The sequence below is a fragment of the Budorcas taxicolor genome, chromosome 13 (genome assembly GCF_023091745.1).
Source record: "Budorcas taxicolor isolate Tak-1 chromosome 13, Takin1.1, whole genome shotgun sequence".
NCBI lineage: Eukaryota > Metazoa > Chordata > Mammalia > Artiodactyla > Bovidae > Budorcas > Budorcas taxicolor.
Genome location: NC_068922.1, coordinates 39857733 through 39883310, shown reverse-complemented (window position 1 = coordinate 39883310; position 25578 = coordinate 39857733). Strand labels below are relative to the sequence as shown.

Below are 25578 nucleotides of genomic sequence, written 5' to 3'. Positions count from 1 at the left end.
GGGTTGATTAAATCTCTGAACGTCTCCTTGGCAGGCGACGACGCTGCCTGACGATTATAAGGAAGGCAAACTGCAAGCCTATAAGCTGATCTGCTCCATGATGACCCGGCGCCAGGATGTCCTGCCCAACTCAGACTTCCTGGTGCATTTTTACCTCGTCATGCACCTGGGACTGACCAGCGAGGACCAGGTATCTGTGATGCCTCCATTGTACGTGTCGTGTTTTTGCAGGTGACATTGGGGTTTATCTTAGTACCCCTGAAGGTTGAAATTCTCCATAGTTCAAGTCTTTCACATGCAGCAGCACCAGTGGCCTTTCAGGAATGAGTCCGATGTGTCTCATCCAGGCTGCTGCTTCTCCCCACTGACTCTGTATTTCACCAACCGAATTTGAATTTTACTCTGTGGCCTGTCCAGTTCTGTGTGATCTAATCTCTTGCCTGTTGTCAGCCTCAGAAATACTCATCTCACTCATCTTTTTGCTGGGGTTCTACATTAGATATTGTTATGAAGAAAATGACTTTGGTCATTTAAAAATGTTCGAAAGCTACTGTTTTAGGAGTTAGGATGTTCTCGAGAATGACCTCACCTTAAATTATGGTTTCTGACATCTCTTGAAGGGGAATTAATTTCTCTTAAAGAAATGTGATTGGTGGTTTAGTTGAAACAGAAGGGCCAAAGGAGCCACCAGTCACCAGCCTGTAGCCTCTGGCCTTCCTCCTTTTAGAAGCCCCCTGCTTGTGGGCGGAGGACAGGGAAGGGGGTGGGACCACTGACTCTCGACTTACTATCTGAATATCAAGCCAGCAGGTGACATGGTTGATTTGTGAAGCTTGAGATTGTCCTGGACTTTACTTGGAGGATGGGTTTAGAAATGTGACAGTGCTAAGATAGAGTAGGACATTGGGCCTGGAGATTAATGAGGAAGTAATTAAACAAATATAGTTTTTTTTTCTTTTTTTTTAATGGCAAGAACTAAGATGGTAGCATTGGCGGGGGCAAAAAGGAAAGGGAAGAGTTTAAGAAATGTGAAGGCATTTAATTTTAGCACCAGGTCCTCTTGACTGATAGCTTGACTGGGCTTCCCTGATGGCTCAGTTGGTAAAGAATCTGCCTGCAGCGCAGGAGACCCCGGTTCAAGTCCTGGGTCAGGAAGATCTACTGGAGAAGGGATAGGCTACCCACTCCAGTATTTTGGCCTAGAGAATTCCATAGTCCATGGTGTTGCAAACAGTCAGACATGACTGAGTGACTTTTACTTCACTTCCTCTTGACTGATTATAGGTTTGGGAATGTTTCAGAATTTACCCTTTAAATTGATAATACTTATCAGTGAACTAGAGTCATTTGTGAACTACCGAGTAGCCATCCTTTCTGTCTTTATTTGATGCTTTGAATATATGATGCAGACACACAAACCTTTTGATTCATGTAAGAGGTCATTCTCCAAATTTGCCAGCCTTGCCTTGGGCCCTGTTTAAAACCCTTGTGAAATATTCCCTGCTAAACTCTTCGAGCTTTAGTCATTAAGCTTCTCCCCCAGAGTAATAGCCTTACTGTCCTACTGTGTTCTCTCTGTCATATTCGCTACGTTTCCAGCAGCGTGCAGTGGACATCTGTGGAGCAGGTTGGACTGAGATGCGTGTAGAAATAGGGATGTTTAAGTAGACTTGTTTGTACTCCTTGCTCAGATATGTTGCAGCCATCATTGCAGGTGAAAGCATGTTTTATAGAATGATGCAACTCAGGGCATGTGGAAGATTAAGGGTAAAAATAGGAAAGAAAATTAACTCACAGATATTAATGAGATCCCTCAGTTACAGAACCAAGAGAGGAAGGTGCAGTTAACAACCCTGTACCTTTAAAGCCTTATTTTGCTAAGCTTTGCAGGAAAAACATCTACCTGGAAATGATAATTAGCTGTACAATCTCTGTAGAATTCTTTGTAGAATTTAATACAAATAAATTTGAAGTCAGCTGTAAATACTTAGTATTTCTAGAATGAGTTTTCCAGAAAGTGGTGTAAATAGGTGTGTTTAGAATCCTTTCTATTTTAAAGTGTGTTGGAGTAAAAATGAAACAGTAAAATGAGATGAGGTCTGTATATTATAACATTTGAGAACCCCTAGCATTATTTCAAAAATGGGATTTTTCAGAGTAGAAAAAAGAGTTTTCAAAGTTTTTATGTAAAATTTTAACACTTTAATGTATGCCTTATTTTTGGTTAGGTTTGATCTTTTGTAGTTCATTTTAAAATACGTAAATCTTAAATGCTGGCCCACTGCTAGTAGTAATCCCACCATCCAGACTTCTAAGAGAGAACAGGGATATCGTAAATCTCTATTTTATAATCAGCCTTTTGTTTCCACCCTTAGAAGCTCATGTTTTTATGTTTCATAGAATGGACTATTTTGCTGTAACCTTAACAATTATTGGTATATGTTTGAGAAGTGATGACTGTCTGCCAAACAGAATTACTCTAAATAAACTTTATTCCTTTGCCAGAAGTAAATTATGCAGAAGGCTTTCTAATGAAAGACTTTTCTCATTTAAGTAAGAAATGTCTCCGGTAATTAGTTTAACTTTTGGTCCACATGTCTAAATAGGTCATGGTGGTTGCTCCAGAACTTCTGTGACTTCTGGAAACACATGCTATATTAATTATAAAAAGCAAAGAAAGCATGTACTATAAAGAATACAGTTAAATTCAATTTCTTAATTGACTAACTGCGCACCTGTGACTTGGACTTTCTGTCTTGAAAGAGTTTTCAAAGTGCTATGCTTTTATGTAGCCTGGCACTGGACAGCTTCTTTCTTGCAGAGAGAACCTTGTAAGAAAATATTCCTTAGTTTTTAATGAAATAAGTACTAGCTAATCATTTTTAGATTTTTAACAGGTTAGTTTTGTCTTCCAAATAAAATCCAAGGTCAATTTCTTCCTCTTACCTCTGGGTGGCACTCTTGTCTGCACGATGGTGGTTCACCTGCCAAACAGAGCTTTGGAAGTTCCTGGGAGACCCAGTTGCCTGGGGAGCTTGGTGCTATGGTCTGGCCCAAGTTACAGATGCTTTCCCATATCGGAGAGTAGCAAAACCATGTCAGTAGTGACTTAGAAAGTGTGCAATTATAAATAAGATCTAAAATGTTAAAAAATCTTTTTTTTCAAACATAAGAGCACTTACAGAAATGGTAGATTTCTTTTTGTTAAAAAAAATTGTAAAATATCTCTCTGATGATGTTCTATGTTACAGCCATATAAAGTAGCAGTTTCATCTAATATAATAGCAAATTAGTTACGTAAATAAATATAGTCATTTCTGTATTCAAAAAAAGTAATCAGAATACATATACCAAACAGCCAGAATTCAAAATGTAGCACACTCCAAACCAACTGCTTTTAATATTGTTTGGACCAGTTACTCAACAGTTTTGTCAATAAAACCAAGACCTTATTGAGTGACATGTCCCACAGTCAGATGTGTGTAGAGGGAATTTATGGTTTATTGGTGTGATGGAGAAAATGCTTTGAAATAGCTTTATTTTTCCTTGACTATGAATTTTTAAGAAAAAAATGGATCCTGTTGCTGATTTAGAAAGTAATTAAGATGGTGAAGACTTTCGAAAATAACTATACATTATGAGTAAGAGTCAGGAAGGCTCTGGGACTGCCTGGACTGGTTGTGCAGGGGGTCTTCTCGCTGGCTTCCCTCCGGCCTGCTGCTCTGTGTCTGGGCTGGGGGAGGCGGAGGGTCGCCATCTCTGTACCACTGACTGCAGTACCAGACCCAGGGCTGGGAACTCGTGATGTTGTCCATCGATTCTTCTCTGCAGTTCAGTTAGACAAATATCATGACCCGCTGTATAAATAGTTGAGGCTCAAAAGATATTGAGGGCATTTGCCCAATGCCACACATAAGAAGAGCTGTGAGAGCTCTCGGGAAGCCTGGCTTATTCAGCAGGGTCTGTCTCTCCTGTGGATTCAACGCCACACATGCTGGGCAAACAAACAGGCCTCAACCGCGTCCCTCCTCCTGTCTTGTCTCACCTGGGCTTTGTCCTCAGTCCTGCCGCCACTCAGAGTCCTCCTGCCTTGGACCCCTCCTCCCATCCCGGCCTGCAATACCCTCCCTTGCTCCCACCCGGTTCCTCACCAGCTTCTCTTCCAAAGCTATTCCCAGTTCTGCTTCGTTTGTCCTAATACTTAAGCAGCTTTTTCACCTCAGTCTTCCCCTCTGAATATGTGGACATGAAAGGAGCTAGGGTTTGGATTTATTAAAAACAGTTCCTATTAATTTCATCATTATTTAAAACATATGGACAGATCAATATGTGTGAAATGGAAAAGGACAGCTGAGGAAAGGAATGTTATTTTTATGTTTCTAAGAACATATATCAAAGACTGGAAAGTTTTCTTTGCTTAAAATTTAAGTAAACTATTCTTTAACAATGACTTACAGATTGAAGGTCTTAATGCAATTTGTCTGTTAAATACATCAAAGTTAAATTCGCCTTTAAATGTGGAGCTTACATCAGTGCAATTATGGTTGCAAATTTGCATACAGAAATTTTGGGAAATGAGAGTCTTTGTCATTTTCATCTGTGATGTTGCATTATTGTGTGTGTGTGCTCAGTTGCTTCAGTTGTGTCCAACTCTTTGCACCCCCATGGACTATAGCCCACCAGGCTCCTTTGTCCATGGGGTTCTCCAGGCAAGAATACTAGAATGGGTGTCCATGCCCTCCTCCAGGGGATATTCCTGAGCCAGGGATCAACCTGCATTTGCAGGTAGATTCTTTACCACTGAGCCACCAGGGAAGTTGTGTTATCATATTTGGTAACAAACCAAAAAGCACGAGGCCGCTCCCAGGTGGGGAAATAGGTTTAGCAAAGTCTGCTGCAGCTCCGGACCCTCGCTATGTGAAGTCAGGATGCAGTATAAGGGGTGACAGTTAGGAGCTTGGGCTCCCAGCCTTCTGTGCTCCAGGCTTGTCATCCCTCTGAGTAGACAAGTGATATGACCTCCTTGCACCTTGTCCCCCTGACCTGCATATGATTGTAGCACCGCCCTGAGGGGGCCCCTGGGAAACTTTGAGGGGCTAGACTGAGGAAGGCACTCAGTTTGAGGCCGCCACTGCACTTGGTGAGCACAGACTCCCACGGTGACACCAAGGATGCCGAGGAAGGCAGGGCAGCCCTTGGCCAAATGAGCCCATTTTATTTTTCCGATGTGTTAGGGTATTGGGTTCTTTTTCCCCTCCCCCATATTTTCTCTTACTTTGGAACAAAACCATTTGACTAAAACCTGTCACTAGGCATCCTGGAATTTCAGAACGTAGTATGGATGTGAGAGTTGGACTATAAAGAAAGCTGAGTGCCAAAGAATTGATGCTCTTGAACTGTGGTGTTGGAGAAGACTCTTGTGAGTACTTTGAACTGCAAGGAGATCCAACCAGTCCATCCTAAAGGAAATCAGTCTTGGGTGTTCATTGGAAGGACTGATGCTGAAGCTGAAATTCCAATATTTTGGCCACCTGATGCAAAGAACTGACTCATTAGAAAAGACCCTGATGCTGGGAAAGAATGAAGGCAGGAGGAGAAAGCGACGACAGAGGATGAGGTGGTTGGATGGCATCACCAACTCAATGGACATGAGTTTGAGTAAGCTCTAGGAGTTGGTGATGGACAGGGAAGCCTGGCGTGCTGCAGTCCACGGGGTCGCAAAGATTCGGACACGACTGAGTGACTGAACGGAGTGAGAAACAACCACTCCCCCTGCTGTGGGTCAGATATGAGGAATGATGTGTCCAGTGACCTTTGTGACCTGGATGTTTCTCTTGTGTCCTGGCCATTGGCTCCCTTTCCAGGCACTCCCCACCCGAGGCAGCACCTGCCCACTGTGGAATCGATGCCAGGGGGCTGGACACCCTGGTGGCCAGTTGACATCCAGCTGTGTTCCAGCCCAGCAGGGGCCTGTGTGGCTCTAGACCGCAGGTGGGGCAGCCTGCATCGCTCCGGCCCCTCCATCACAGGCAGCCAAGACCCTGCTGGGGCCGCACCCTAGTGGCTGGGTGCCTGGCTGGGCAGGGTTGCTGCCTGGGTCCTCTAGCCAGTCTATGAGCCCTCTAATACCCTGATAGAAACCCCTGTTGTCTCAGACTCGGCATAGGAAATCTTTCGTTTGTAAGAACCTGGCTCCCCCGGTGAGGTCCTGGGAGGCACCAGTGGTGTGGGATTCACATGGCTCAATGTTTCAGGTGCTAAAAGCACTGGAAGCATTTCCTTCTCCGCCACCTCGCGCCCCCGCGAATTTGTTTTGTAGCCATGAGTATTTGACTTGTTTTAGGAACATTTTTGCTTTCACCCTGCTATACATTTTAGTGCATCTTTTCCTTACCAGTGCTAAAGAAAACATAGTTTTAAACATCACGCACAGAGGAATATTCTATCATAGAAGTCACAACAGTTCCTGATTTTCTTAACGGATGTTACAGCCTGCTCTCATGAGATACATGATGGAATAATATAATAATAAACAATCATTTGTAAGGAGATCTCAAGGGGCCCCTCGGTGAGCATGAGGCTCAGCAGTGAGCCCTGAAAGCAAGGTGCGGGGCTGACACTTGTAAATTGGCCATACCTGCTTCTTCTAATAACCCCAGACAGCCTGTATCATGCAGCGATACGTAATGATTGCATCACCTTTTCTCAGACAAAGAATCGTTCTTTGCTGGAAATTTAGACATGACTAGAACCGTATGAGCTATACACAAATTTATAAATATATTTACAGCGAAACATCAGTGAATGTTCAGTTTTAGAAACAGTGAAGAATTAACATGTCAGAGTGGAGACCTAACTTATCTCCTATCCAAGGAAATAGTTCTAATACATCTCTAAAGTTCTTATTCTGTACAGGGAGTGATTGTTACCCAGGTTTGAATTCATGGGATTTTAATTTGGTGCCAGCAGGAGAAAGTGCATATTTATAAAGTTAAAGGACCAGCTAATGTTGGGAAGGTTAAATAATAATCTTGATGTGTGTCAGTAGAGGAACTTTAGAAGGCTCTCTTAAAAGCTTCATCAAAAAAAACATCTTTTTTTAAATTGTAGGTTTGTTACAGTGAGTGAAATAAGATGAATTGCAGGCCTGCTTCCTAAGGTTTTTAAGAATGGGAAAATGTATATTCCAAGACTCCGGGATTTCAGATGGCTTTAGAATATATTCAGCATTTGACTTTAATGGATGACAAGCCTCGTACTAGGAACTCCCAGACCTGGGTGCTAGATTGAGCTCTGTCCCCCACCGGCCATGGGGACCTTGCCTGACCACAGGCAGTCAAGTGGATGAGGGGGCCCGGGGACCTCGGAGGCCCTTCCTTGAGCATTACTGGGTCCTCTGATTTATTATTGGGCATTTTATTATTAGGGCCACGTTGTCCTTTCCTCAATATAGTGAAAGCTTCAATGATCTTTTCCCGTTGAGCACTTTTCCCCACCATAGTAAAGACCAGTGCGGTTCTGAGGGTGTATCTGGTAGTACAAGGCCCACAGACAATGCGTGTCTGTAACATCCGTCTTCTTATGCAAAGGGCTGCCTGAGCAATGCCCACACTGCAGAGATGGAACCATGCTGAACACCCCGAGACGTCGGCTGGTTTGGAAGGAACTCACAGGGAATGGGCATCCGGCAGGACTTCAAAGGATGGTGGGAGGACAAGCGGGATGGGGTTTCTCAGGGCACGTCGAAGGAGCAACAACCAGGGTGGTATTGGTCTAGTGCCCGATGTGTGCGTGGACATGACATGTGGACGTGGCTCCAGGCAGCACTGGAGAGAGCCTTGTTCAGAGCCGAGTTCGTCCCACGGATAATGGGGAGCTGAGCACAAGCGCGTTAGGAAGCTTGGGCTTGGTGATTGTGTGGGGTGGACCATGGCCAGGAGGGCTGATGACAAGAGGCACAGAAACAGGCGAGGGGATGAGGACCTGGTGAAGATTTATGTGTGTGTGTGAGTTTATTTATATGTGTGTATACATGTCTGTGTGTCTATTTATATTGTTTGTTATTGCTGTTATACTCACTAAATCATGTCCATCTCTTTTGCGACCCCATGGACTATAGCCCACCAGACTCCTCTGTCCGTGGGATTATCCCTGTAAGAATACTGGAGTGTGTTACCATTTCCTTCTCCAGGGGATCTTCCCTTCACAGGGATCGAACCTGTGTCTCTTGCATTGGCAGGTAGATTCTTTACCACTGAGCCACCAGGGAAGCCCTGTGTATTTATATACTTGTGTGCATGTATGTTCTATGTTTTGTGTGTGGAATATTGCACCCCAGTGGGGTGTAGGGCTGAATGCTAAGTGCCCTGAGAAGGCAGGATCTCCTGGCACTGTGTTCAAAGCAAGCATTGGTTCAGGAAAGCAAGGTGATGAATTGAGAAAAAGTGGGAGCAGGGCAGGATGGGACCTCCTCCTCACCATGGACACCGCAGCACCAGGGCAGACTCAGCAGGTGTGTCAGAGGGTACACCCAGGGGTGTCCCCAAAGAATTCTCACCTGTTGGGAAGTAGAAATGTACGGGAAAGACTTCCAGGCACATTTTCTCTCCACGTGAGAGAAGGTGTTCTTTAATCCTGTCGGAAATCAAGCAAATTGTAGATTTATTTACAGTTATTAAGCTAGAACTTCCAAAAGTCTCAGTTATTTTATGTTGCCTTCACCCATTTTGTTACTGTTTGTTTTTCAAAGTAATTAGATGCTTAAAAGCAAGCTTCTGTTTTTCTAAAAATATAATTCCCGTTAGTTTGAATTTACATTAGTCAAATTGAGTGGTATTTTACTGGAAAAAGGGTTTGCTGTAGCAATAAACAAAACTTTCAAGTTTTAGGTTTGATGGAAGAGTAAATATTTACAAGGATAGTTGGTGTGTGTCAGTTGTCTCCTGACGTGTATCCTTAAGTTAATAATAATTCCTACTGTGTGCTTGTTGTCCAGACCCCAAATGATGAAATGTCTGTATCACAGTCAGTCTTGTATTAGGTAGCATCCACTGGTTTCTGAGTGTTTCCCATAAGGTTTCGTGAGAATGGACAAGCCATAGATTAGTCAAGTTTCATCAAAGAACATTCTATTATAACTTGGTTCAGCTTCTCAATGGCCATGGAGACTTAAGATAGATGACTGCACCAAAACAACAGACTGCAGGGCTTTTTCCTTCTCTTTTCAGCTGTAAAACCAGTAATTATTTTCATTAAGCTACAGTCCAAGCCCCCTGACACCTAACTAAGGAAAGTAGAACTATGTGAAAGGTAACAGATGGTGGAGGCTTCAATGATGGGGGTGACAAGTGTGCTGCCAATTTGTTCCACGGCTTCAAAAGGTGTAAGGTGATCGCCTAGGGGGTGGCCTGAGAGGAACGGTCCACCTGAGAGGCCAACACTACGCTTTTGTCAGACTTCCCTTCCTGAACTGAAAATGTCAAGACTTTCAAGTACATGCTACCAGTGAAGGATACTAATTACATCTGTTTAGCCATCAGGGTCTAATAAGCGTCTGCATGACATACATTAAATAAAAATGCAATATAGCAACTCAATATATGTGGAAAATTAAAAGCTTGTATTCCTACTGAATACGCTCACCATGCAGTGTATGAGCTGGCCTGCAGTTTGCAGCAGAGAAAATGTTCTTTTACCCTGAGGCTTCTCTCTGGAAGGTCCATGGTCTCTTGAAGCCCAAGTCTCCAGAATCTTCTTTAGCAGGCTCTCAGGGGGAGTGGACACTCCCATCAATGTGTCAATTGATAGAGCATCAAAGGAATCACAGGAGAGCTCCCTGAACCCACGTGCATCCTGGGGAGGAACAGGTGACTGTGGCCTCTGAGCTGGACCTTCTGGTTGAGCTTTTGGCTTCGTCAGTTTCAGAGCAGGCATTGACCTTCTTCAGTGGCAAGCTCACCCCCTTTGACAGGAGAACAGGGATTCCTGGGCTGTGGGGGAGCTCCAGGGATGTTGGGCGTGTCTGGAGATATTCTGGTTGTCACAGTGGGGAGTGGGGCATGCTGGCATCTAGTGAGTAGAGGCCAGGGATGTCACACCCTACAGTGCCTAGGACTCCAGCAAAGACTACAACCCGGAGAGTCAGCAAAGAGAAGCTGTGCAGGGACGCCAGGGCAGGGGAAGGGCCAGGCCCTGTGAATTAACCCATGCATTTTGGCAGCCATCAGAGGATGAAAGGAAGCTCCCAGCTTAACCAAGAACAGAAAAACACGTGAAGGTTTAACCAGGGAGATTGAAGCAGGGGAGGCAGGTATTTTAGGTGAACTGTATGGAAATTGCCAATGTGGGACTGGTTTTCTAAAAAAGAGGAGGGAGGTACAGTTCCTATGGTTCAGCTTGAAAAGTAAGGGCTTCCCTGGTGGCTCAGTGGTAAAGAATCTGCCTACCAACATAGAAGACACAGGTTTAATCCCTGGTCCAGGGAGATCCCACCTGCCTCGGAGCAACTATGCCTGTGTGCCACAGCTCCTGAACCTGTGCTCCAGAGCCCGGGAACCCCAAGTACTGAAGCCTGTGCACCTAGAGCCCACGCTCTGCAATAAGAGAAGCCATCACAATGAGAAGCCCTTGTGCCACAGCTAGAGAGTAGCCCGCACAGCCACAAAGGCCCAGCACAGCCAATGAATTAAAGGAAAATCAATTGAAGAAGAAACACGTGAAGTGAACTGATTGATTCAGAATCAACGTGAAGAATATCCGAGATGTATTTTGTCTGGAGCCCAATCTGGCTGCGAGGATGCGGCTGTAGGTATGAGTGCAGTGGGGAGGGGCTCAGGGGGGGCTCTGTTCCCCCACGCAGGCCACCAGGGGAGCCGACAGGGAGAAGGTGAGCAGAGCACTGCCTGTGTGGTGGCAGGTCAGCCCATGGGCACAGATGGTGGCTTTCTTCAGAGGTCTGGAGCCCTATCTGGTGAGAGATCAGGCCAGGGGACTTCCCAGCCCAGTGTCCAGTTCACACCAGGCGCATGACCAATTTGGGATTTGCAGCCTCTCACACTCTGGGGTATCTGTCCTAAGCCACCTGGCCTGGCCACCACACCAGCAGACTAAGGAAAGGGGCATCCACTGTGGGGCTTGAGCCCTGACCTTGCATGTGGATCTGTTTCCTTGCATCCGTGACCACACGGGCTTGTCTGGCTTGAGGTTCTTGTCCCATGAAGTAGGGTCTTAGCGGCTGTCTTGGGGGCCTTGGAAAGGTGAGCACAGTGAAACCCCAGTGCCAGATAGCAGAAGGGATTCCCTGCGACCAGAATCTCGCCTGCTGACCTATAAGATCCTCTTTTAACCATTTAGAACTCGATGAAGATTCTTGAGAAAATTCATGTTTCCTTTAGGCAGAGAAGAAATGAGATGGCTTCTCCTGTTTCAAGTCCTAAACAGTTATTTGGGGGAGGAGGCTGCTTCAACTACATTTGGAAGGGAGGGATATTTTTTTTTTAATATAAGAGATTTTTAAGTCATGATTGTGAGTTATGGTCCATCAAGATTGGCCTTGGATATGGGGAAACAACGTCAAGAAGAGCATTATAAATGAAAGTTTTGTTTCTGGGAGGAAGTGCTCTCCTTGTGGGGATTAATCTCTTTTTGTGCGCTGATTTCTTTTTAACATGTAACAATAAGTGGCAGGGTGGTAATTGCAGATTGTTCAGCTATTAATGCTATTTACTGGAACACAGTTCAGAGAGAACATTGTTTTCCAAAGAAACAATAAACAACAGTTCTCTTTTGTTCTTCCTTGGAAAAATATCCTTTGGTAGGTATTTGTGGGCTTGAGAGATGTTAGCAAAAGAGAACCTTTTAGTAATAAGATGTTAAAATAAAATACCTTTTTTTTTAAACTCGAGTCTTGGGTGAGCGTGTGCAGGGTGAAGACCCATCACCTGACCTGGGTCCCCCTGGAGGGCTGGCTGGTCCCCAGTGGGTCCCTACGCTCTGGGCCTCACTCTCAACTGTACGAGCTGCCCCCTGCCCCTCAGAGGTCATTGCTTAGAGGAGGTTCCGTCCTGTGATCGCACCTTCATGGGCATCAGGGCTGCGTGTCTAGTGTATACATTCCGGAAGCACATTTTTAAGCCACGGCAGCCACTTGTTGACATCACTTGAAAGTATAGCTTTAAAAATATATTTGCATTCTTAAGCAGTGTGAACAAGGTGAAAAAATACTTTGCCCTTGAAAGCTAAGTGTCGCCCTCAGTGTGGTGTCATGCGTTCAAGGCTGTCTGCTCACAGATGTCCAGGGGGTCCCCGTTGACCCTGAGGTCACGGTTTCTCTTCTGATGCTTGGATTTGTGTCCACACCTTGGTCTCTTTCTGGCCTTGATTGACATCTTACTCCCTGTGTATAAAATGGAAAGGTCGAATGATGACCTTCCAGATCTTCCTTCTCTAAGGTTTTGTGGTCCCAAGGAACACTAAATACACTGTCACGCAGACTCAGTGAATCTTCCCCAGAGTGGATTTTGGTACTTCTTTCTGAGAGAATAGGCATGTGTGTTGGAGCCTAGTCTGGGTCTTTGCGTGAGGGTGAGGAACTGTTCTGCTTGGCATCAGTAGTGATGACAATTATACCTGCCCTGCACATTGGCCATGACCTTGGGCAGCACCTGAGTGTGTTCAGCTTATGGTTTTCTCTAAGAATTTCTTTTCAGTATCACGTTCAGTTCAGTCGCTCAGTTGTGTCTGACTCTTTGTGACCCCATGGACTGCAGCACGCCAGGCCTCCCTGTCCATCAACAACTCCTGGAGTTTACTCAAACTTATGTCCATTGAGTCAGTGATGCCATCCAACCATCTCATCCTCTGTCATCCTTTTCTCCTCCCGCCTTCAATCTTTCCCAGCATCAGGGTCTTTTCAAGTGAGTCAGTTCTTTTCATCAGGTGACCAAAGTATTGGAGTTTCAGCTTTAGCATCTGTCCTTCCAGTGAATATTCAGGACTAATTTCCTTAAGGATGGACTGGTTGGGCTGGTTCACTGTCATGAGGAGCGTCTATTTCTAGCTGAGGTATTCCTGAGACAAACAGTGTGGCTGCCTGTCTAGTACCTACATATGTGTGCGTGGTTCACACCCTGGGGCTTCCCTGGTGTCTTCAGGCAGTAAAGATCTGCCTTCCAATGCAGGAGATACAGGTTCCATCTCTGAGTTGGGAAGATCCTCTGGAGAAGGAAATGGCAACCCACTCTAGGATTCCTGCCTAGGAAATCCCATAGACAGAGGAGCCCAGTGGCCTACAGTCCGTGGGGTCGCAAAAGAGTCAGACACGACTGAGCAACTAAACAATGTGGTTCACTCATGGGGATAACTCCTACCTCAGTGATTCTATAGGTTCTCACGTGGTTAGGTGCCATTAGTGTGTTTCTGATTAGCCTCTTCTCAGGGAGGCTGTGACTCCTTGCTCCTGCTGCAGAACACGGTCAAAGCTATTGAGGACGGGTTGGAGGAGAGCTTAGAGAGACTTGACTAAGTTCGGCCTCTTCTGCAACAAGCAAGTGGTAGCCGCAGAGAAAGCAGAGTTTAGCATCGTCTGACCTACTCCCCCACCTCCTAGGCCCTGGTAGATTCTAGGGATGCACAGATGCCTTTGTGCACAGATCTGACTATTGGGGCAGCCCTCTTCCAGAACGAGGTGTCTGTGACCAGTGAGCTGAGTGCTCAATCTGTACACACAAGACTGGCACAGCCTCCAAGTGAAAGTGAAAGTTGCCTCAGTCATGTCCAACTCTTTGCGACTGCATAGACTCTAGCCCACCAGGCTCCTCTGTCCATGGAACCCTCCAGGCAAGAATACTAGAGTGGGTTGTCATGCCCTCCTCCAGGGGAGCTACCTGACCCAGGGATTGAATTGGGGTCTCCTGCATTGCAAGCAGATTCTTTACCATCTGAGCCACTAGGGAAGCCCGATACAGCTTCCGTGCTCCCCTCCCCCCAATCCCCCCCACCTCATCATTTACCAGCAGCAGCTCCTTGAAGCCCTCGCTTGCTAAAGTCTTGTCGCGAGGGGTTAATCACTGCTCCGAAGCACCTGCATCACCCTCATTAGGCCAGCCTGTTGTGCAAACTGTCATGTTGTGGATTTGAGGCTTATCAGGGTCACGGCTAAGACAGTCCTTACAGAGGCAGACCAAGGCATCTCCAGGGCCAGGGGGCCGGGGTGGGGGCAGCTGGCAAGTCCCTTCTCTCTGTGACTCTCAACAGCGTCCCTCATCTTCTGAAATCATAAATGTGCCAGGACTTCCTGGTGGGTTTGCAGCCTCCCTTCTCAGCCTCGCAAGTTAGTGGTGACAGTGCACGATTCCATGAATATATTAAAACCCACTAAGTTGTACTCTCTAAAGCATGAATTATTCTAGGTAAGTTATATTTAAAGCTTTTATAGACAACAAAAAGAAAAAGAGGCAGGTAAGACAGGCTGGTGATACTGTCAACTCCAGTGCCAGAATTCATATAGTGTTTCTTAAAATCAGTTAACCAATCAGTCTCTCCCTTTTCCTTGAGCAATCATCCCATCTTCATCAGTTTAAAGGCGAGCTGAGTTTTTCTTCTCAGATGAGGGATTCATTGTTAAGCAGTCATAAAAAAAAAAAAAAAATCCAAGTCTTTCCTATAGGGCTTGTGGTTTGCAGTGGCTTTCTCTGCCATCTGCCTTCTAATTCTGTCCCTGGTCCTATGCATATGGTTCAAGCAGCAGTGCCTGTGACCCTTAGGAGTTTGTTTTGTGTTTGTCACTCTCTCCTTTGCTGTGTCTTCTCCAAAGCACTTTTCAGGGTGAGAAGTAGGAGGTGATTTTATTTCTCCAGCGGCAGAACCCAGTTACTCTGTCCTGTCATATTTCTCCTGGCCTTGGTAACATAGTTACACCCGGAGAAGTCACGTTTGTCCAGCACGCATAAAAATCTCTGCCTTTCCTCCAAACAGATTACACCACACTTGGCCTTTTGAGCAGAGAACGAATTGCTTGTACTGCATATTCCTCGGCCCAGATCTTGAAAGTAATTTTTAAGCTTTGTCCTCTGTGTTTATTTCCAGTGACTTTCTGTAAGGGCAGTGCTTATGACATGATCTGTTATGACTTTCTTTTTCTTAATATGTATTTTTATTCATTTATTTGACTGCACTGGCTCTTAGTTGAGGCATGTGGGATCTAGTTCCCCTACGGGGGACCAAACCTCTGTATTGGGATCTCAGAGTCTTAGCCACTGGGCCACCAGAAGTCCCTGTTATGTTTTCTTTCCTTCTTTTTTTTTTATTTTTTTAGATTAATGAATTTATTTTAATTGGAGGATAATTACTTTACAATATTGTGATGGGTTTTGCCATACATCAACATAAATCGACTTACAGGCCATAGTCATAAAGCCTTCTTATCAGCAAAAGCCCTTCCTGAACCACTGTAGAGCCTGGTGGGGCTAGGTCGCAGTTTGTGGTGTGTAGAGGAGGGCAGGTGCTAGAGGAGTAGAAACTCGGCAGCAGTAGTGACGGGACCTTGGGATTGAACTTCGGTGGGGTGTGGTTCTTCAGAAGCCAAGACTTTTCTGTCACTCAGCATATCAGCCTCGCCGATAAGGTGATCATTGATACTTAGAAATTTGTTGTCGAGGCACTTAAGGATTGTGCCTGCCTCTTTAATTGTTAAAGAAAGCTTAGATTATGTCTAGGGGTAGTGTTCCAAGTAACCCTCTGCACTCACTTCTGCTGCTAATTAGTCATTCCACGGATGGGATCTGTTAACCAGATTAATGGGATAACCGGATCCCAACAGTCCACATCTTCCCAAACAGAAGAACTTTCCATAGACTATTATAGAGAAAAGGTGTCTTCTGAAAACTAGCGAGGAAATCATTCAATGGTTTAGCATTTTCCCTCAGATGTGAAAGGAGGACTCCAGTGACTTCGCACACATGGGTTCTATTTCTGAACAATTCCGTTTGGCCTCCTGGAAGGTCTGAGTGAGTTTCGGGGGAATAACCAGATCTATTTGCTCCCAGAAGCAGGCGCGAGGCCGCCAAGGAAGCAGGGAGACAGATGGCCAGCTATTGTGTTACCACCATCATCTGCTGGGCCGTGAGCAAATATTAAGTGAATAATATATATGTAATTGGTGTGAAAGTACAGTTGCAACATTTCTAATTCCATGTAAAGGATGGCTGCTTCTTGAACACTTGTATTTCATCGAATGTTATATTGAAATGTTTCTGTTTACAGGGTTAATCCATTTTAAACTGCTTTATAGTGAACGTTTTCCCCCCTTTTTTTGACACCACTGTGCAATATTTTGAATTGAAATGGCCTATAATAGCCCTTTTTTATTTTCCATAACAACACGAGCACTAAATTATAGCTGTGCAATTATGTAAACAATGGAAATGCTTCCAGAATGAATCCTTCCTTTAAAATTTTCATTTTGTGTAATTGTTGGAAGGTTTGGAGCCATAATAAACAAAATTATTTTACACATTTGTCGTTCTAAAGGTCAATTATAAGAGAACTAAAGAAACAGCACTATGCAAAATGAATAAACCAATTTCTGTTGCTATCACCATATGTTTTTCTTATCACTTATGGTTTTTCCAGTTGCTGTGTACATAGCATTCAATTAAAGCGATTCATTTACTAGGCTGAATGCGGTTCATGTTTATAGAACTGTGCTTTGGAGGGGAGGAAGCAACACGCCTCTGTTTGAATTACCTGATTTTTTGTAAGATCAGCGATAAGAGACAGATGCTCCTACCAGTTCCTTTCCCATAAACCCGAATCTGTGGATAAGCCGTACATCCATAATTATCGTCTTACAATCTAGTTTTCATACTCAGTGTAGCATGTGTGTGGACTTTTAACCAGAAACGAGAGGAAAATACTAGTTTGGGGGCCCATTCTTCCTCCTACAGCTTTTCGCAGATTGAATTTTGTTTCCCTTGAACAAAAGCATGTGAAAGAGTTTCATGCTGGTCAGTTTTCAAGAATAAACTTCATTCCTATTTTAGAGTCCATTTTTCATTCAGCTTGTTGTTTTGCTTATTATTTTCAGTCCTTTTAAAATGTGGAAAATAAACTAACTTTTGCTATCAGACTCACTTGATTGGGGTAAACTCTAGAACTCCTTAGAACAGCAGGCTCTCGCACATCTAAAGAAGAGCTTTTCCTATTTTTATTTCATCATTTGCCCTGTGAATTATATACACTTTGGCTGGTTGCTGTAACACTTTTCTAAGGATATTATTTAAGAGCATTAATTTGTATTTTTTTTAACTTCTGGGAGAATGTAATCTAAGAGGCTTTGGGGGCCACCTTTGAAATGTTTTAAAAAGCTCTGTCTGAGTATCAGCGAAATAGCAGTTCACTGAATTCTACAAAGTAAATTACAGAAAGTCAAAAATCCCTCATAGTCCTTCCCTTTTTACTCCACTTACTTCTGTATGACCCTTTCCAGTTTACAAAGGCGTGTGTTCACATCTTTCCTGATACATTCAAGTCCAGGGGAAATCAGCCCCTGCTTGGAAGAGAAACCAGAAGTTCTCAGCACAATGTGGTCTGTCCACGACTACATGCAGGGGGCCTTGACCCCCAGACCTGGGACTCTTTTTACGCTGCCAGAGTCTGACTGCAGAACAGGGCCATTTCCCACAAAGGAGGAGGCACGGAATAGCCCTGAGTTGCACTCTAGGAGCTGTTGCCCTGGCTCTGCCAGCTCCGTGACTCCCAGGCAGGCGGCTGGATCAGGGACAGAATTCTCTCTCTGCCCAGGATGCAAACCACGTTTTTAACAGGGAGAGCCTGCATCCGACTGGAACCTTTAGCAAAAATTCAGTATCCTTGGTTCACTATAATTGTACTGATTTAAGGGTTATTTCCTATTTATTACATAGGCTGGGGCTTCCCATGGGTGGCGCAGTGGTAAAGAATCTGCCTGCCAATGCAGGAGTCACAGGAGACGCGGGTTTGATTCCTGGGTCAGGAACATACCTTGGAGTAGGAAATGGCAACCCGCTCAACCATTTTGGCCTGGGAAATCCCATGGACAGAGGAGGCTGGTGAGCTCCATGGGGTCTTAAAGAGTCAGACACAACTGAGTGACTGAGCATGCACACACACACAGGCATGACACAGAATACTGGTTTTCCAGAACATTCTTATTTACATGGGAAAAAAAAGTGAGTTACTTTTTAAAAAATGACATGGTGTTCCCTTTGGACTTGAATATGACAAAAAACAAACAAACAAAAAAACCATGAGGGTTGTATGTGCATAATTGGTGTTTGAGAAGCACTGTCCTGTCTGGTCTCTGCAAAGGCCTGCTGACTGAGTAGAAAGTTTCAGTCTCAGGATTTCCATCTTTGCAAAGACTGCAGCTATCACTGTGCTCGGGATATGTGGAGAGGAAGGCAAGAGAGGGCTCCTCCCGGAAATGGCCAAGCACTGGGTGGACCCCACTCTTCTGGGAAGGTGCAGCTGCTGTCCTTCTAGCACCCGAGTTGTTCCTGATTTCAAAATGTCGTCACTAAGATGTAGTCTTCAGGCTGTTGCATTTCAGTGTGGGTAAGTGGAATAAGCCAACATATGGCCCTAAGTTGGCCAACTGGCCACACAGTCCCCCCCTTTAACCCCCACGTTAACCCCAGCCCAGCGCTGCTGTATCTGGCGGCTCCGCTTCTCCTGGGGGGCCGCCTTCCGTGGGTGGCGGGCAGGCCAGGCCAGCCATCTGTCATCTTGCCCTCTCTTTCCAATCTTCTCGCCCATAGAAACAGGTTCCGTTGAAGAGCCTGGCTGCAGTCCAGGGGGTGGGGAGCCTGGGACTTGATCTTGCTGCCCGCACTTCTGCTGTCTTCAGTACTGGTGGCAACTTACTTTTTGGAATGCCCCATTTGCAGCTCGTTGCCCTGACATATCTGAAACTTGTGAAGCGAAAATGGATTTCATGTATAAATTCTGGCTTTAGCTTGTTAAAGGATTTTGTTCCTAATTCCCATAAACTCATCCCAGAAAACCCTTTTTTAAAATTAAACCTCTCAATTCCAGTGGTTAAAAAAAAAAAAAATCTGTGATTTAAGTATGTGCTAAAGATGTTAAAAATCCACAGGGATCAAGGCTCAGTTCCTCCTCTCAACAGATGGAATGAAGGCAAACCTAACCAAGTTAACATCATGGTTGTTTGCATTATTAATCTTCCCATGCATGGCATTCTGCTACCTGGCAAGCCAGGTTTGCACGAATCCTTTCGTGGCAGCAGATGTCAACAGAAGAGCACTTCCATCTGCTGCCCGAGACCTTGATGCCTGATACCCCTCGACGAGGCCCAGCGCAGAGTGTACCTCTGTGAGTAATTACAGGTGTGTGGTGAGGAGCCCAGGGCATTAATCAGAGGCTTCATTATGAAAAAGGTGGATCTTTTGTTCCGCTTCTGGAGCGAGAGTTGACCACACACTTTCTAAACTGCAGTGTCCATCTGCTCAGCTCCTAGAATGTTTGCCTTGGCTGATGTGGACACTGAAATGTATCAAAGGACGTGATTACAGCAGGTTTAAACATTAACCCTGGAGAAGCGTGGTTCGGGTTTTTCTTCCTTTCCTCTTTCCTTCCTCCCTTTTATCTGCTTATTTATCTGTTTGATCTCTCTATTTTTCAGTATCGGAAAATGTCTGCTGAAATGCTAAAACCTTGCATTAGTAGTTGTGAAGTAATTTGCCATATAAGAGTCTTAATAGAGTAGGCACTGCACAGTCATTTTTAAAGGACATAAACATAATGATTTGTAGACACTGAGTGAGCTGACTGTGTAAGGAAGAAACCATAGAAAAATGTTTTGTGAACACCGGAAAATTTTCTTTTACCATTACAAGTTTTTCACTGCGGTTGTTTTTATTACAAAGGACTTAACCTGTTAGGATGTAGCACATTGCTACTCCTTTACTCTAATTTAATCGAGTTAAATCGGGATTATCTTAAGGATTTTGAAATAGCCACCCTGAAATTTTAGGAAGGTTTGGGGGATGTTTCCTGGTGTGTTTTTCTTCTTACTCCTACTTTTGGGGACTAATTCTAGGTTATGTAACTGCAAGTCACATACCTGTAGCACTTCAGTACATTTGATAAATCCACTTGGCCTAGAACAGCATGAAAACAGTTTGTGGTTTTCTTACTAATCCTCTTTGCACACAAACACTCACACAGATGGCTTCAGAGATGTGGCCCAGCCGTGGATGGCAGGAATGCCGTCCAGGAGGGGAGCGGCGGTCTGCCATGGGCTGGAATGGGGTGTCAGTCTCAGAACAGAGCTGGCAGGCAGGGGCCAGCTGGCCACCCACCAGTGAGAAGCCTGGTGTCCGGGGGAGATCATCCACTCGCTGTACCGGGCACAGCTGTCTCACTATCCACTTCTACTCAGAGCACTGCCCACCATGTGATCCATCCCAGCAGGACCTCATACCCCCTCCACTCCCGCTGTTTCACTCTTACAGTCACCCAAGGAGTGAAGTTTCCGTCTCTGCCGCCTCGAGGAGTTTGTCATAGAATAGTGTGCTTTGACTTTTGTGAACTGAAGAAGTTGAGAACTGACAGCTGCTTGCAGGTTTCATATATTCATCTACTTCCACACTCCTCAGATGGTAAAGAGTCTGCCTGCAATGCAGGAGACCTGGGTTCAATCCCTGGCTCAGGAAGATCCCCTGGAGGAGGGCATGGCAATCCACTCTAGTATTCTTGCCTGGTGAATCCCATGGACAGAGAAGACTGGGGGGCTACAGTCCCTGGGGTCGCGTAGAGTCAGACACGACTGAGCAACTAACACACAGCACACACAAAGACTCCTGTAGCTTGTCCAGGGAGCTTGTCTCTGCATGAAAAAGGCAGAAGCGTCTAGTCCCAATGCCACGATTTAGATCTTAGACAAGTCACCCTACGAATGGTTTAGCATCTCCATTCTCTTACCTGTAAAATGAATATAGTAGCTCTGGACTAACTCATCTCCTAGAACCTTTCTCACTGAAAAAGTCCCACGAGTCTGTGTTCTCTTAGATAATCACACAGTAGCCTTATGTACCAGGCTTCCCTTGTGGCTCAGCCATAAAGACTCCACCTGCAATGCAGAAGTCACAGGAGAGACGGATTCAATCCCTGGGTCAGGGAAATCTGGTGGAGGGCAAGGTAACCCACTCCAGTATTCTTGCCGGAAAAATGCCGTGGACAGAGTAGCCTGGCAGGCTACAGTCCATAGTGTTGTAAAGGGTCAGACACAACTGAAACCAAGCCCAGTCATATGTACAGATGAACTGATGACTTTGGAATCGTGGTCTTGAAAGTTACAATGGTGTTTTCTTCTCTCCCCTTCTAGGATATCCTAAATACCATCATAAGGCACTGCCCGCCCCGCTTCTTCTCCCTGGGTTTGCCTGGCTTCTCCATGCTGGTGGGGGACTTCATCACGGCTGCTGGCAGGGTCCTCAGTGCAGACACGCTGGCGGTGAGTGTGACAATGCTCAACACCCGGCTCCCAGGAGGCTTCCTGGTGGCTAACAAGGTTCAGATTTCTCCACTCCTAACAGGTGTTGACTCATTAGTGCAACGTGAAACCGGGCTCTCGGGTAGATGCCCTGGCAGCTGATGTGTGAAATTGTAGGATAAGATGACACGCTGGTGGTGGAAAGGCGTTTCATCAAAAGGCCAGAGTGTGAGAAATCATATCCTCACTAATATCTCAGCACATTTGCACGGTGAGAAGCAGGACTCGCCTCCTAGAATCTCATTAGCATTTTCCAGTAAATGGTGGCGCAGACATGGATGTCTGTGTTCAAGGGAGAATCTTAAGTATACATACTCAGTGAAGCTTTTTTCTTGTTATTAAGTCTTAGTTATTGTAAGTCTAATAGAAAATATGTTCTTAAAATATAAACTTAGAACTTTAAAATCTTTAACCAAAAAATTGATACATATCTTTTTATTCATATGGCTTAAAACTCGGGCAGAATTCTTATACTAAAAAACTAGAAGCTAGTGGACTAAATGAGCATTAAGGGCTACAAAAAGAATTTATTTGTAACCTCGATGTTTACCTCCTAATACTGTTATTATTAGGGCAAGGTATTAATGCCTTTGAATGAAGATTCTTATCTGTTTTAGTTTAAAGGCTTTCACATCTGTACTTGTACACATCTGTGTTCTGTACGGCTGTTACCTGTCCAGACCTATTTTTCCCCTCTTCAAATGGCTTTCCTGGTCGCTCAGTTGGTAGAGTATCTGCCTGCAATGCAGAAGACCTGAGTTCGATCCCTAGGTCAGGAAAATCCCCTGGAGAAGGAAATGGCAACCCACTCCAGTACCCTTGCCTGGAAAATCCAATGGACAGAGGAGCCCTCTAGGCTACAGTCCATGGAGTTGCAGAGAGTTGGACACAACTTCAATTCAAATGGAGTAAATAAATTAGTTTTAATGTTTGTCATGACTGGTATTAAAATCAATGTGAGTATCCAGCTACCTAAGTTTTTTTTTAACACATTGTTACTTTTTCATTTTCCTTATTTCTTTTTCTCAGGGCAAATTCAAACTCCAGCCCTGGATTTTAAATTAAATTGTTTCTTAATACTTTGTATCACTGGTATTTCATGCTGGCACATTCATGCAATTTTTCTTATAGAGATAAATTAAAAACAAAGGGGAGGAAAGAGATATGAGAGCAAAAGGGAAGGATGAGTGGAAAGATGGAAGGAAAATGTTGAATTTGACTTTTTTTGTAAAGATTATGACAACTTTTCATACTTATTTCTGAAAAGATTATAGGATAATCATTCGCTAAGAATCTCCTAATTTATTTTTAATCATTCAAATCTGCATTGAAAAATCTTTGGAAAAAAATTGAAAAAACTTTCAGAAAAAAAAAAGCATTGGAAAAAGAGGATAGAGGAAGGAAAATCATACATTATTGAAATTTTATTTACTTGCTCTGAGAGTTTCCTGTGAAAGTGCAGGTGCCCTTTCTAGTGATAATTTCAGGCATGATGGTCATTCTCAGTGAAAATTTATCTTTTGGCTAGATGAGTTATTAAAGTAGCCTTCCAAAACATTTTTTAAAGAGAAAGAGAGAAAATATGAGAATGTGAATGTAAGAGTTACATTGCATAAAGAGACAGTACCTCTTCAAATTGCTTTGAATCACTGCAGCTTATTAATATCAGGTAAGATGGTGACTCAGATGGTAAAGAATCCACATGCAATGCAGGAAACCTCTTGCAATTCAGGAGACACAGGTTCAATCCCTGGCTTGGGAAGGTGCCCTGAAGAAGGAAATGGCACCCCACTCCAGTATTCTTGCCTGGAAAATCTCATGGACAGAGGAGCCTGGTGGGCTACAGTCCATGGGATAGCAAAGAGTTGGACACGACTTAGTGGCTAAACCACCACCACCACAGCCTTAGTTTAAACTTGAGGTTTAAAATCATAAGGGAACCAGTGAGAGGTGTTTCGATGGGGCCACAGCTGCTTAGTCAAAATTTTGAGTTAACACAAGTCAGCTGCTCCCTCTGGAGGGCACAGAGGTGGAATGACACAGTGTCTTGAATTTGCTTTATTGAAAGTAGAAACTTTTTTTTAAGTTTTTTTTTTTTTTAATTTTAAAAATGGGCCATTTTTTAAGCCTTTATTGAATTTGTTACAGTATTGCTTCTGTTTTGGTATTTTGGGTCACAAGGCATGTGGGGTCTTAGCTCCCTGACCAGGGATTGAACCTGCACCCCCTAATTTGGAAGGCAGATTCTTTTTTTAAAATTAATTTATTTATTTCAATGGAGGCTAATTACTTTACAGTATTATGGTGATTTTTGCCATACATTGACGTGAATCAGCCATGGGTGTACATGTGTCCCCTGACCCCAAACCCCTCTCCCCATCCCATCCCTCAGGGCTGTCCCAGTGCACCGGCTCTGAGTGCCCTGTTTCATGCATCGAACTTGGACTGGTCGACTGTTTCACATATGGTAATATACTTGTTTCAGTGCTATTCTCTCAAATCATCCCACCTCGCCTTCTCCTACAGAGTCCAAAAGTCTGTTCTTTACATCTGTGTCTCTTTTGCTGTCCCAAATATAGGGGCGTTGTTACCATCTTTTTAAATTCCATATACATGCGTTAATATACTGTATTGGGTTTTTTTCTTTCTGACTTACTTTACTCTGCATAATAGGCTCCAGTTTCATCCACTTAATTAGAACTGACTCAAATGCGTTCTTCTTAATAGCTGAGTAATATTCCATTGTGTATATGTACCACAACTTTCTTATCCATTTGTCTGCCAATGGACATCTAGGTTGCTTCCATGCTCTAGCTATTGTAAACAGTGCTGTGATGAACACTGGGGTACACGTGTCTCTTTCAATTCTGGTTTCCTCAGTGTGTATGCCCAGCAGTGGGATTGCTGGGTCATATGGAAGTTCTATTTCCAGTCTTTTAAGGAATCTCCACACTGTTCTCCATAGTGGCTGTACTAGTTTGCATTCCTATCAACAATGTAAGAGGGTTCACTTTTCTCCACACCCTCTCCAGCATTTATTGCTTATAGACTTTTGGATAGCAGCCATTCTGACTGGCGTGAAATGGTATCTCATTGTGGTTTCGATTTGCATTTCTCTGATTATGAGTGATGTTGAGCATCTTTTCATGTGTTTGTTAGCCATCTGTACGTCTTCTTTGGAGTAATGTCTGTTTAGTTCTTTGGCCCATTTTTTTGATTGGGTCGTTTATTTATCTGATATTGAGGGGCATGAGCTGCTTGTATATTTTTAAGGTTAATTGTTTGTCAGTTGCTTCATTTGCTATTATTTTCTCCCATTCTGAAGGCTTTCTTTTCACCTTGCTTATAGTTTCCTTTATTGTATCAAAGTTTTCAATTTTAATTAGGTCCCATTTGTTTATTTTTACTTTTATTTCCATTACTCTGGGAGGTGAGTCACAGAGGATCTTGCTCTGATTTATGTCAGAGTGTTCTGCTTGTGTTCTCCTCTAGGAGTTTTATAGTTTCTGATCTTGCATTTAGATCTCTAATCCATTTTGAGTTTCTTTTTGGCTATGGTGTTAGAAAGTGTTCTAGTCTCATTCTTTTACCAGCTTTCCCAGCACCACTTGTTAAAGAGATTGTCTTTTCTCCATTGTATATTTTTGCCTTCTTTGTCAAAGATAAGGTATCTATAGGTGCGTGGATTTATCTCTGGGCTTTCTATTTTCTTCCATTGATCCATATTTTTGTCTTTGTGTCAGTACCATACTGTCTTGATGACTGTAGCCTTGTAGTATAGTCTGAGGTCAGGCAGGTTGATTCCTTTAGTTCCATTCTTCTTTCTCAAGATTGCTTTGGCTATTCGAGGTTTTTTGTGTTTCCATACAAACTGTGAAATTATTTGTTCTAGTTCTATGAAAAATACTGTTGGTAGCTTGATAGGGATTGCACTGAATCTATAGATTGCTCTGGGTAGTATACTCATTTTCACTATATTGAATCCTTCTGATGCATGAATATGGTATATTTTTCCATCTATTTGTGTC

General features: G+C 44.0%; 1 protein-coding gene across 5 annotated transcripts in view; it reads left to right on the top strand.

Moving 5' to 3' along the window:
• Positions 1–25578, top strand: part of RALGAPA2 (Ral GTPase activating protein catalytic subunit alpha 2) — a 270985-nt gene that overhangs the window by 123205 nt on the left and 122202 nt on the right. For all 5 annotated transcript variants that reach the window (XM_052650406.1, XM_052650407.1, XM_052650409.1 and 2 more), the window contains 2 exons: positions 35–190; positions 21383–21511. In XM_052650406.1, the coding sequence (XP_052506366.1) occupies positions 35–190; positions 21383–21511 (285 nt within the window). The remainder of the gene's footprint in view (positions 1–34; positions 191–21382; positions 21512–25578) is intronic.